The sequence below is a fragment of the Denticeps clupeoides genome, chromosome 14 (genome assembly GCF_900700375.1).
Source record: "Denticeps clupeoides chromosome 14, fDenClu1.1, whole genome shotgun sequence".
In the NCBI taxonomy this organism is placed as follows: domain Eukaryota; kingdom Metazoa; phylum Chordata; class Actinopteri; order Clupeiformes; family Denticipitidae; genus Denticeps; species Denticeps clupeoides.
In genome coordinates, this window is record NC_041720.1 from 13,110,393 (window position 1) to 13,124,537 (window position 14,145).

Below are 14,145 nucleotides of genomic sequence, written 5' to 3' on the forward strand. Positions count from 1 at the left end.
TTTTCTTTTGACTGGTCGTTTTAAATGAAACAGCCAACGTTTCTCGCTGGTTACCGGGGATTAGCATTAGCGTTGGGTGTGTGGGCTGTGTCGTACCGGGCCGCACCGGTGCTGGTTATACGGTGCGAGACGCAGCGCCCTCTCATTACCTGAGGTGCGCAGGAACACTTCCTGTCTCGTGGGAGAAGCAGCAGTGGGGGGGGTAAAGAGAGGTCCTCCATTATTAGCCGAGGCGGAGTGCCATGGTGTCTCACAGGACTCCAGCCTAACACACGTTTTTAATATTGTGGTCAGCCCATCTTTTTGGTTTTGTCTACAAAGCCAACAGTGTGTTTTATGCTTTTCAGCAAGAAAAAAAAATATATATATATATACATACCAGAATATGTATGCAGACTGTTGTGGGAAAAAAAACTGCTTTTGTCTTGAACTATAAGTTTGACCATCATAAGTCTTTCACTCCTGAAAAAAAGCATCTGAAACATTGTTTGTTTGCTGGTATGGCCAGAAAATGCTGTTTTAAAATGTTGCCTTTTGAGACGTTTTTGCTCATTTCAGAAGGAACATTAATACAAGGCTCTTTGAAAGAAAAAGCATAGCGTACGTCTGTCTGAGCCATTTTGCCCAGTGTCTTTGTTTGCCTTGACTTAAAAAGGATTATTCATTTGTAATTACAGAATTATTCACCACTGGGAAGCGTTAAAACATGCTTTTTTGTCACCACACAGGGGTTTTGTGAAGCTCTGAAGGGTTGTGTATATTGTTGCGATGGATCGGGCCACCTTGGCATACCTTCCTAGCCAGGACAGCTCGTGCCCCCAAGGGGGTTGTGTCCATTCAGCTCCCTGCATGGGCAAGGGCTGCTCTGGGCTTTCTACCGACATGAGAATGAAGCTGCCAAGGAGACTAGATGACACGCACACCAAGCCGGGCAAGAGGAAGGGGAGGGGAGAGAGACAGTGACTGACTGATGGGTTTCCATGGCGACGGGAGAATGATGTCATGCCACTTGTTTAATGTCAGTTTTTATATATTCATGTGGTCCTTTGCCACATCTGAGAGAGAGAAATGGGGGAAAAAGGCCAAATGTTCAGCATTTGTGTGTCGCAGTTTGTGGCTCACACTTTGCAATCTGCTCACAGTGGCAGTTCCAAAACAGACCTTTGTCTAAGGGACTGTGGGGAAATCAAGGTACAGCTGTATGACTAAAGTAGGGAATTAGCTCAGAACTTTGTGAAGCCGGATCACAGCAGAACTTTGCCGTTGGTTCCGCTGACGATTCTTATAGAGAACGGCTGGCTGGTTCTGTCGTGCAGAAGGGGAAGGTGCCATTACGGCAGGCCCTCACAAGTGCTAGCACCTCCTTAAGGGGACAAATAATAGCTGTTACAGAGCAGATTTCATTACTGCCAGCAATAAACAGGCTAAAAAAAAATAAAAAATAGCAAACAGGCCTAATTGCCACCCACAGCCGTTATATTGAGAGGCTTTCCAAGATGAAAACTGGCGCTACGGCACAAACAGAGCTTAATGGCCCAACTAGTCTCATACTGTTCCACATTACAACACCACCTAGTCATTATTTGTTTATGTTATATGGAAAAAATTACAGCAGGCAATAATAAATCACGTCTTGATAATGCTCTGATTCGGTGCATTTGTGCTGATTTATTGGCTGTTTGTTCGGCAGCGTGGGGCAAGTCACCCTTGACACTGTATACACGGGGCATTAAGAGACGCGTTGCTAGAAAGGAAGAGTGTGGAATGATTTGATTCAGCAAAGCAATCACGTAGATGTTAGAGCCGTATCTGTCTAGGTCACATTACACTGCGGTTTTTGGAGTGGCATGACTGTAAAATGCACTTCACTGGTTATGGAGAAATGCGATATAATCTGAGACCGAGCGCAATCTATTTAGTATATTTCTGTTTACTTTTAGGTGCTCATTTATTCATGTAGGAGCTTTGGTTTGTTTTGCCACTTTAAATGTGCACTTTTTGAGAGGTGAATCACCAGGAAAAAGGCTCTCCTGGCAGGGGAAGCAATCTATTGAAACGACTGGGAAAAAATCAGTTTGCAAATGTCTGGCTGAGTGTAGTTTCAGGATAAATGTAGCTCTTCATGCTTAATTAGATTAAGCATCTATTGTGCCGTTTGGTATCTGCATAAAAATGCCTGACTGGAAAGGTGGAGAAACCATTTTTGTATACTTCTGTTTCAAAGCAGTTTGTTTCTGTTAAATTTGAATACAATGGATCAAAACTCCATTCCAGACATTGTTCATGTTGTAATGTGACTCTGGTAGCTGCAGATGTTTGTTAATGATGGAATCTGCATACATTTAGAGAGGAATAAGTCCTGAGTTCTAATGCAATGCTGTGTTTGCTAATGTAGTAATGCTACCTCGACAAACTGTCATCTGGATTGTCCAAAGTGCACCAAGCTGTAACTTTTATTGTTACTAGTTATTGTTATTTATTGTTTATAGTCAAACTCATTATATTTAACTGATGTTAGTAACTGTATTTTATTCTAACTCATTTGTCGTGTGTGTTTCTCAATACACTTGACCAAAATGCAAGTAATGTGGGACAATCTGTTTTGGGGCGATAGTTGTAAATGGCAGTCGTTCTTTACTCAGAACCTCAGAACTTCGTTCAGTGCATGAGGATTGACTCAGTCTTCACGATCTTTAGATTGTTGGGCTTCTGTTCGCTCACACCGTATCCACGTCAGCATTTTGCATTGAACATACCCATCTACCAAGCACCGTCTTGCCATCCTCAGCGGCCCCGCCTGTCGACTTTCTAGAGCCCCATATCAGTCCCTCCTCTGTTTTTCTCTTTCTTAGTTCCCCCCAACCTGACCGTCCCACGGGGCAAGTCCCCGCTGGTGGTGCGGGAGGGAGAGACTGTGGAGCTGGAGTGCCTTGTTTCAGGGAAGCCCAAGCCCATCATCCTGTGGACGCGGGCCGACAAGGAGGCGCCCATGCCAGATGGCAGCATGCAGATGGAGAGTTACGATGGCATTCTGCGCATTGTCAACGTCTCCCGCGAGATGACGGGCTCCTACCGCTGCCAGACCAGCCAGTACAACGGCTTCAACGTCAAGCCCCGCGAGGCCGTGGTGGAGCTCATCGTGCAGTGTAAGTACCATCTTCAAGGCAGCTAATGCATTTATCCCTCGTTTGTATGTGAACAACTTCGTTCTTCCCCCCTATCGTGTAGGGAAAAAAACGTACATTGGGGTGTAAAGGTCTTTTCCGGACAGCCGTCGCGAGCTCGGCCCACGTGTCATCGTGCCGCAGATACAATTTCTGCCCTTTTTAGATGTTCCGTTGAGAGCCACACTCTAACATTCTCCCATCCTGCAGAGACGATTGCCCGCTGGAAATATGGGCTGACTGCGCTGCAGCTGCAACCCCCTTCGCATCTTTGTATGTGAAGTGCACGAGAGGCAGGGAGGGGAGAAAAGAGCTCCCATCATCCACCACCGACCCCCCCCCCCCCCCCCCCCCCTCCATTCCATTTTTCTTAGGGATGAGCCCCTCAGCATCCCATTCACACCCGTCTTCATTCCCAAGATGTGCAATTCAAAGATGGCTTAGAGCCTAATTAGAAGACAGCTAATTTATCCCCAATAGCATTCGTTCTGTATTCATTTATGGAGATTCGAACGGAATATTTTAAACCGGAGTGGTCTCAGGCATTTGTGCATTGGGACATTTATGTATTTTTTTTTTTTTGATGCAGGGGAGCATTAAATGAAACAAAATGGAAGCATTTCGTGTACAGTGGCCTGCAGAAGCATCTGCCGCGTGTGTATGTGTTTTAGCGGATGTGTGAAAAGTAAGCGGGAGATGGCTTTTGTGTGTTATAAATACTGAATGTGTTAATGCCTGTCAGCCCCAAGTGCTCTTTAGCGGCTCGGCCCTGCCACTGAGGCACATCTCCCCCAGTCATGCTCATCCTCCAGAACAGACATCATATTTATTTACCGATGCGTTAAGCAATCACAGCTTCTTGAAAGAAATCAGGATATTGCACCGGAAGTAAAGCCTTTCAGTGGCAGAAAGACATATGTGAAAAGACATATCAGATTCAGAAAACTTCATTGGGCCCAGAAGAAAATTCCCTATGTAATGACTGCCACAACACACAAAGACAAGAACAAAAAACGTATATATAATCTAAATGTAAAATATTAATTATGTCTAATGTAAAAAAATATATATATTTGACTAACCCAAAGAAAAGGAAAAATTCTGCTGATTAAAAAATTACTGACAGAGTAGTTTAGAATAAGGTATTACACATTATACTATATACACTAATATACACTCACGCTATATACTATATATGAGTGATGCAGGGATGAAGTAGAACAACAAATCTTTACCATTCTTTACCAAAGTTATTTTAGCGTCCTGTCAAATACTTGTTGGCAAGTCGATTATTTACACTTGACTGATAATTTTTTCAGTGTAAATTTCAATTCTCCGTTTTCTAGAGAATGTGTTGTGATTGACAGACAAAGATATGAGAAAGCTGCATAAAAAGACAACCCTCTACACAATATATAATTGAAATAAACTTAATCGAAATTCCTTGGAATTCTTGGGTATGGTGTGTATGCAGTACAATGCAGACCAAACCAATAGAGATGACCAATCAGAAAGCACCTCCTTTAAAATGTAATCAGTGAGTTCATAAGCTGGATATAACACATCGCTGGATACTTTTAACGAATTTTAAATTGTAAAATGTCAATGTAACTATGTGAAACAAACAGTTTATTAAATTGTGAAAATGAAATAGTCCTGTAGGTTTCATCATGGTCAAAGAAAGGGATTTTTTTTCCTCTTCTTTGGGTTTGTGTTGACATGGACGTCACGTCCATTAACCATTAACCGTTAATGAGTTTTTGATGAGCTTTAAGGAATCATTCAGTTTTTTTTTTTCCTAATAGACTGTGATTGCATTTCGATAATGCCACAGAGCAAAGGGTATCTGCTTCCTTCTGCGCCAATAGGCATGTTATGGTGATTCTGACCTATAAGTGACGCTATGTAAATATGTAATTTAATCATTTCTATAATGTATAGGGCAAGACGAAACAATTACAGCAGTCAGAATTACAGCAGTAGATTGTGATGGCATGGTGAACTAAAAATATACGCTGAGGTTCTTGTCCTTCATGTTCAACAGTGCACTGGCTGGCATTCTTGTATTGATAAGCACTCCAGTGGCAAGAAACTTGCAACACATACTCAAGTATTATTTCAATTATCTTTAACATTAGTTTATGGACTATTAGATATATTATCCATAAGGACAAGCTTTACTGTAACAACTTCAGCTCAGCTCAGGAGACATAACGATGTAAAGTGGAATTCTATTTATTTAAGGTGGAATTACAAAATAAAAGAAAGTCTAAAGTGTTGTGTCAGGAATCCTCTGATATGAACAGAAACTTCAATGCAATGTAGCCATGTATTTATAGAAATCAGGTACATTATATATTGTTATAAAGTATAAAGCATATGCGTTTGTGTTAGTTGTAGTTAGTTCTTAGTTGTAGATTGTAATAGTTATGAGTTAGAATTTAGTATTTCAAACCATGATAAAATGATGACCTTAACTCAGCTTGGCATGCCTGGAAAAAGTAGAACAGGAAAAAGCAGTGGCGTAAAAACAGAGAAGGGCTAGATGAGTAGTAGACAGTGTCCCTGGGAAAGATTTGCTACCGCAGGGCAACATAAATTAGGAAGTGCCAACGGGCTGAAAGATGGGCAAATAAGCATTTTTTTGGTTGAATATGTTTATGTAATCAGCTCTAAAACTGATTTTTTTTACTCCATTTGCACCTGAATATAAGCAGGGATCTGGCACTGGGGGTAGAGGGGTTCAGAAGCGAAACGTTTCGTGAAAGTGATTCTTGCCTATTGGACACTGTGGCGCTACGCACTGTGGTACTAAGTGTGAATCGTGTTTGCTAGTGAATTGATATATAAATCGATAAAACACATAAGGAACATAATGTTGAATTATGTTTGAGCATGTGGCATTTTGACAGACGCAGGTTTAAATGTTCTGAATGCGTGGCAGCAGTCATTTATCAGGCGGCTCTCATTTTAAACTGTTATTAAAAAGAGGGGTCATTCATGTTTCTTCAACATACAGATAACTACCAATTGGTTCTTTTCTTGTTTTGTTCTGTGAATTTATGTAAAACCTGAGGACAAGTTTGACCTTATACAACCACACAAGCCCCCTGCCTTGCGTATATTGCTGCCCTTCGTGCAGGTTTGAACATAGTGCCCTGAATGATTGTCCATGATGCGACTAAAACCAACAACAAGGCCAGAAGACCCACAGTTCTTCCTGTGTCACACCACTTGATGAGCTTTCAGAGCTGTTCCCCCTCTGCTATCGTTAATCAGCATTACGAGCGGCGCTCTGTCATCCTCGTACATTTACTGTACCTGCTCCAAGCCCCCCTTGCCCGGGGTGAACATCCCTCCGGACTGTCGGGTGCCACCCGCGAGCGTGATCAGAATTAATGGGCTTAATTTCGGGGCATCGCCATGCCAGCTCCCAGATTGTGCCTCTCCTCTTTAACCGGCGTAAGTAATAGGTTACAGGAGCTCATCCCTCTCTGCCGGAGCAGAACCACTGCCGCTCTACATGTGCCGTGTCTCAGGGCGGCACAATTAGATCTGGAAAAAGCAAACACGATAACAAGCGAGGCGCTCACTCAGAGCCTGCCCAGAAGCTTTTTTATCAAGCGTCTGCGATCAATTGTGCAAACGAAAATATCTGCTAGGTCCTGTGCCCTAGCAGAGCAGATTTTTTTTTTTTTTACAAAAATGAAATCTTTTTCATCATCCTTTAATGAAATGTAAATATGTTCTTAGGGAGCCGATTAGCCCAAGAGGTGCACCTCCCCAGCCTGGGTACTCTGGTGATAACAGGAGAAATGTACCGTCACAGGTTTAGCGCTTTCAGCGTCGCCCGGTACAAGCCCAAATGGCTCCGTACCAGAGCTCCAGTAATGGGAACAAAGTGCAGGCCGGGCAAATTGCAGTTAGCCGGTTCACTGAACAGGGACTGGAGGGCGCGGACGCCTCCAGCCACCCTCAAGCCGTTCCCCCGGGAGCGAGGACGTGCGGTATGATCACAGCGAGGGTCTGCCCGGCCCCGACTGAGGAATACTCGCTGGACACAAGAACGGAAAAAAGGGCACCGGTTCAGTGCTCACTTCTTGCGTCGTCATGGAAACTCTCCAGCACAGCTATAAATGTTTTTTTTTTTTTTGGAGATTGTCATTAATTGAATTGTGTGAACAGGGTGCAGTCGGGCCGAATGCAGCAAAGTGAAGAAAATTCATGCAGTTGTGGTCATAACGAGTATGGTTATTGTAGCAATAAACCATGAGCGGGCCACAATAAAACCTTGTTGGTTTTAGAAAATGCTTTTGACACCAGCAAGATTAAATATGGTTGTTTCTTTAAATAATAATACAAACAGCAAAAATAAATTTCAGTTTCAGTTAGCCAGCAGAAAAAATAAAAATAAAAAAAGCTCTTCGTCTGACCATAGATTACATTTTACGGGGTATTTTATCACGCCTGATCAAATTTACCAATCTAACTAAAAATGCCATTTACTAATATGGTAACTAATATGGTATAAAGACCTAAATACAAATAATGTAGACTGCTGGCCAGAAGTGTGGGCTGAGTGTCATGCTGAGCAACATGAGGCACAGAAGTACGCCATTGCAAAAAAGTGATACTTAATAAACAGAAATCTGGCACAATGGCTGAACATACAAACAGACATGCTCAACATAACATAGTTAGACAGGGAGGGGAGGTTAAAAAGGACAGCATAGATAAGCAGTCTTAGAGATTCCTCAAGCAGATTCCTTACAACTGGTCTTAATGACTGTAAATCGGTTCGTTGGTGCCCCTTGGTGTACCATGGGCACCATGGCATCACACCACGCTTCTTTACAAAAGCATGATGGGATGATGGGAGAGAGAAAGAGAGAGATTTTCTTTTAATCATTCTTCACACTCTTTATTTAAACTGGAAAATCGCAAGTCTATCATTGTGACAAGAAATCAGTAATGGAACTACGGCATTCTTTGTTTTGTTGTGACAATGGACTTGTGGCTAGGGTGACCAGATGTCCTCTTTTTGCATTCGGCCAGGTTTTCAGATCTGTTAATTTTTTTTGTCCAGTAATGGGCTTCCTACACGCACGTTGAGGGGTCCTCTTTTTCATAAGCTTAAATCTGGTCACTGGAAAGTAGCATACTTTCCAGATAACTGTGTTTTGCTCAACGTAATCCTTACAACTCAAAATGACTGAACCAGTGCTGTTTTTCCCGGGAATTCATCCACCTCCATCTCCAATTAATCTCCCTGAAATTGCATGGGCTTTAATATTTTTCTGAATAATAATGTCAAGGAAATTCTAACTCTGAAATTCATGGAGATTCTAACCTTCTCCATCTCACGTTCCGCTCGCAACTTCACCGCTTCGAGCTGCAACTTGCTCTCCTCCAACGTGAACTTGGGGATTTTTATTCTACTTCAGAGACATTCATGGAAGCAGCAGAAGATGATCGGCAAGTACGTTCCAAGGAGGACGTTCCACTCAATCAAACCACGCCCCACAACCAAAATCCTCCACCGCATTGCCTCACTAGTAACAGCGATCGAATAAACCTCTGCAATCCCCGGCAAGTCCCACAAAACCTACACCTCCAAACCATATGTTAAATCTGGTTTAAATCATGCTGCTCTGGTTATATAGCATCACAATTTGGACGTCATCAAAGTTGCTTTCAGCTTCAAGGTGACAAGAAATCAACTTTAATAACTGTCTGTTTACATGCTGCCTAGCTCGCCGCTGTTTGATAGAGTACGGAGCATTTGACACGAGAAATGGTAGCATCAGGTGTGAAAGACGATTTTTCTGTTTTCTCCCTCTGATTATTACCTCCAGACAGTCACCACTAGTGCAGAGGGAATTACAATGTTGGGGTGCACCGTTCTTTTCATCATGTCAGATTCATGATAATGTCATCTAGCATGCTTCCTGGACGTACATGGCACACAGTATAAATAACATACAGTACAGACCAAAGGTTTGGACACACCTTCTCATTCAATGTGTGTTCTTTATTTTCATGACCTGTTACATTTGTAGATTCTTACCGAAGGCATCAAAACTATGAATAAATCTACCTTCAGTGAGAATCTACCAAAGTAAATGGTCATGAAAATAAAGAAAACACATTGAATGAGAAGGTGTGTCCAAACTTTTGGCCTGTACTGTATGTAATTTTGGTAATAATGGCTTTGGCACCAAGGAAAAAGTCATATTTCCCCAGTTACCCCAGTGCACTGATTTTGGCCTGATCAGCCAAAATTATGTTCAGAATATTTAAAACTGCCGTCACAAGTACAGTGTTTGGTGTTTTGGTGGTCAGGCCTCAATTATATTATGCTTTTGGTGACTAAAGTACACAACCCTTCCAAAAGGTGTGCCATAGACATTAAAGTCTATACTGTAATTAAAAAAATGTCTGTAGCGAGGCTTCTGGGTTTAAACAGAGATGGATGGTGTGGAGATGGACAAACAGATGGAGTCTCTCCGTAACGTGAACGGAGCAGCTTCACGGCGACGTGTTTTCTGACCTCTCTGCGTTTTTATAAACCGTCGGAGCGCTCGTCCCCGTCTCGCCTCCTCACCGCCGCCGCTTGCTTCGTCTCTTGCAAAGTCTCTTTTCTCTGCCTCTGCCCGACCCCCCCACCGCCAATCCTCCCAAGCAGCCGGGAGCCCAGCGTGTAAGAGGGGAGCGCCTTTGGTGCGGAGCCACGCAAAAAAAGCCGCATTTAGTAACTTGATCAAGAGGCGGAGGCGCGGGTTCTCTGAAGCAAAGAACATTACAGGCGTGAAGAAATGGCTGCGGTGAGTCCACAGGCTTTGAAGTGTTCGCAAAAGGGAAGCAAAAGGGGGGACAAAATTAAATAAACCAAATCCGAAACCTGCATCTGCTCACTACTTCTGTGGACCAACCAGACGGGGCGGTCTGGAGCGTCTTGTCTGGAAATGTTCCCTTTCATGAAATGCCACCAAATCCCCAACTGCGAAATTCTAATGTTCTTAGTGCAAAAAAAAGAAAAATGTCTCCTGATGAGGAAAGCGATGCTTGTAGAACGTTCAGGGCCTTAGCCGATTCAGACCTACATGGTAACATTATGTGTGTGTGTGTGTGTGTGTGTGTGTCTATTATGTAGGCATTAAATTCCAGTGGAATACATATACACACATGTGTATGAGACGAAATGCAAAAAGCAATTCCGGTGTGGAAATAGAAATAAATGATTATTGGTCGGAATGAATGATTGTGTTCTTTTCTGCGTCGTTGAGGCTGGAACGGCCTTGGCACAGACGTGTTGGAAATGATCGCCGCTCATTAGTTTGCCAACCCTAAAAAATTCCTGTAGTTTTAATCATCCGTTTCATGGAACAGTATTGAACTGATCGGGCATGCTGAACGGCTCGAAAAGGTCAGCGCATGCTCTGCCATAAACAAAGTCATTACGGCGGTCGCAGCAGAATCTTTTTTTTTTTATTATTATTAAGTTTAGTGAAGTCAAGTCATTAGAGTGGAAGAATTTTTTTTCTCTCTGTGAATGTACTGTAAAGTGAACATTATGAGGATAAATGCATGCAAGGTCCTTAATGAAGCGAGTACAGTTAATCTGTGTACTGGATCATAACAGAGGCTGCACGGCGTTTAGCGGCGTGGCCTCACACCTATGGGCTTTTGAGATCGAATCCCAGTTCGGACCCTGTGTGTGCGTTGTTTGCATGCTCTCCCCGTGTTGGGGTCTCGGTGCACCAGGTGAATTGCCGGCAACACAATGGATGAAGTACTACAAATGAAAAATTCCACTGTGAGAACATACAGACCTGTTCGTGATGAAATGCTTGTTGTAGTAATAAAATTATTGTATTTTATTACAAATTTTTTATTATTATTAGACGTAAGGTCATGTCATAATATAAATAGTTATCTGTGTCTTGAAGAGAAAGTAACTAACCTCTTTGCCGATCATTAACGTTTTATGAACGTTTTAATGAACAGAGTGATGATTGACAGCTTCCCCATTGTGGATGGTTAAAACCTGTGCCTGTCGATACGTGACATGCAAAAGCATCATTTAAGCAAACAAGCACAAATTTGCGCCCAGTATCCATAAATATTTATTTCATTTATTTTACTCAGTAAATTGTGCATTAATAACATTTTTGGCTTGTTTGTTTGATATGGGTCTCTTTATGTATTTCTTGAAAATTGACTCATGTTTTGCACTGAATCAATAACTTGCCTGAAAGTGATTTGCCCTGAATTGCTAGAGGTGTATATTCACAGCGGTCGGCTTATATAATAGAAAATTCTATACTATATAAAACCATCCCAGTCTTGTGGATTGGTTTTTAAAGGCTTAGGTCAGGCGTGGAAGATTTTCAGATTTCAGACTGGGCAGCAGTTTGGAAATGACCGCATTAGTACAGAAAACGATTTTTTTTTTTTTTTAAGATTTTAACAGGCACACATGACTCCCCTGTCACCATGTGCAGCGGTCCCAGGGACCACCACTGACTGGCTTCTCTGACTCACGCAAGCTGGCACAGACACTCTGGCGGAGTGCAGAGATCTGGAGATGCAGTCCTGTTAAAAGCAGCATTCCTCAATTTTATCCTTTATTTAATGAATATTTACTTATTTATTTTCCCCCATCTGCTTTTTGCTGAGCAGCACGTTATTCTGTTTCCCCTTGTGACTCTCTGGCAGCCTGAGAGAGTGCTGTGTCTGAAATTGTTAACTTTCATTAGAACACTTCCATGTAGTACTGTGTGTACTGTACTATACACCTTTACATTTGTGGCATTTATCAGATGCCCTTATCCATAGCGACTTATAATGAATAGTTACTGGGACAGTCCCCACCTGGAGACACTCAGGGTTAAGTGTCTTACTCAGGGACACAATGGTAGAACCTGTGACTTTGTGGTCTTCTGGTTAATAGAAGAGTGTCTTACCCATTGGCTACTGTCAGCCCAAACTGTACGGGTCATGACAAGGTAATGTTGTCTGAGATTACACAGTGCAAGTTTTTTTTTGTTTTGGTTTTTTTTTATAGGAATGACAGCTAAATTCAATAACTGCATACATAGAATATTACATATTGTGCAGAAGCCATTTTTCCTTGGATTTCTGCAGTACTGTGTTCCTGGTCTCTCCAGCTTCTCTCCTCTTCTGACAACCTTGAAGGTTGGGAAGTGTCTCGCATTTCACACTCAACTTTGTGAGCGTAATGAATGTTGCCATGATGTTCAATTGTGATGGCAATTTTACCATATATTTTTACTTAAGATCAGCTCAAAATAAATAGATTTATGGCTGTAATAACATTAATGTATTTGACATGTTACATAATTCTTGTTTTTACTTAAGTTCTTTGTTAGTTTCCTGTTTTCGTGTTCTAAAATCACTACGATTCATTAAGAAATCTGTCACGATGGAGCCTGTTGATGGTGGAGCTCTGAGTGCTGGCCACACCCTGTTGATTCTCCGCGCCTGAAATCCTCACTATTTAAGTGTGCCTGCTACAGTGCTCCGGGTTCCAGTATTGAACCTCGAACCAATGGGCATAGGGTGACCCGTTTGTCCTAGTTTGAGGGTTGGAGGCGGTGTGCTTCCGGAGTCTGTAAAATGTAGTGATTGTCACATGTGATAGACAGCAGCACGGCACACAGTGCACACAGTGATATTTGTCCTCTGCATTTAACCCATCACCCTTGGTGAGCAGTGGGCAGGGTGGCACGGTGCTTCTCTCAGTGGCACCTTGGCGGATCGGGATTCGAACTGTCAACCTTCTGATTACGGGGCCGCTTCCTTAACCGCTAGGCCACCACTGCCCTATTAGTGTGTGTGTATGTGTGTACTGATTGTGTGAGTGAGTCCTGTGTGAGGGGAACCTTCATTTTTCCCAGGTTAATTGTTTTTTTTTTTTTTTGCTTTGTGTTAATTGCCGCCTAGTGTGACAAAACTACTATAGATAACGTGTTTTTCTGAGGCAAGAAGTTAGTAGGCTCGAAGCACTGTAAAACCCATAAAACATGTTGCCATTATGACAATTAATGTGACAATATTTTTACGTCATATTCCAATTCTAGGCCTGAAAATGACCACTGACATGGCGTCACTTGATGTCACAGGATATTAGAAAATGGTCGTTCCATTCATCAAAATTCATCACTTACACTCATCACTTGCTTTGTATGAGCTCTACTACCCTCCAACCGGTTCCAATACGCCATTTCCCTCTCAATTCTGACTGAGCGCCAGCTCGAACGTGAACACTGGCGGGTGTTCTGTTTATCAGGCCCACGCGCTCGGATGAAGGAATTAACATTCAAACCAGTGGAACTCCTAAACTTTGCAAACTCCAAGAGTAAACTTTGTCTAGGCAAAAGAAAAATTTGGGGGTTTTTCAAATTGGCACAGGGGTCAAACAAAATGCCACAAAATGGTTATGCGTGGGCGACGGCAAATGTTAAATCCGTCATTTAATGCCCCGAAAGCATTTTCTAAATGCTTTCTTTTCGGATTACTGCATTCACAGGTTCGCTGCCGCATCCCGAAGCAATGCTTTCTTCTGGTGAGAGTTGGTGAATTGCCACCTATGCGTCCTTTGGTGAGAGTCAGTTTGCTGGCTTGATCCTGATCAGTTTTTTGGCCTGAGCCGGGCGTCCGTACTGAGTCGCCAGGCCTGGCTGTTTTATACTGTCGTCCACACATGACCTTTCTCTGCAATTATGGTCCTTTTCAGAAGTTCATAAAAAAGGCAGCTGTTCGCTTTTTTCACTCTTTTGTGCACAACATGCTTTTGTTCAAATAAGCACTATTACTCCGGCCCCAGACCCAGACCACATAATGAAAAATCTCTGAGTTTGTTCTTACAATAAATCCATTATTCATATGTATCTCCTCTTTTTTTTTTTTTTTTTTAGTAGTGGCACTTGGCCAAATGAAGAATCAAATAAATGCATAA

At 42.4% G+C, this 14,145-nt stretch overlaps 1 protein-coding gene across 5 annotated transcripts in view; it reads left to right on the forward strand.

Moving 5' to 3' along the window:
* The window catches only part of LOC114803110 (MAM domain-containing glycosylphosphatidylinositol anchor protein 2), a 151,550-nt gene that overhangs the window by 97,238 nt on the left and 40,167 nt on the right, over window positions 1–14,145 (forward strand). For 3 of the 5 annotated variants that reach the window (XM_029002426.1, XM_029002425.1, XM_029002424.1), the window contains one exon: window positions 2,826–3,146. In XM_029002426.1, the coding sequence (XP_028858259.1) occupies window positions 2,826–3,146 (321 nt within the window). The remainder of the gene's footprint in view (window positions 1–2,825; window positions 3,147–14,145) is intronic. The other 2 variants (XM_029002427.1, XM_029002428.1) reach the window with 1 other exon arrangement.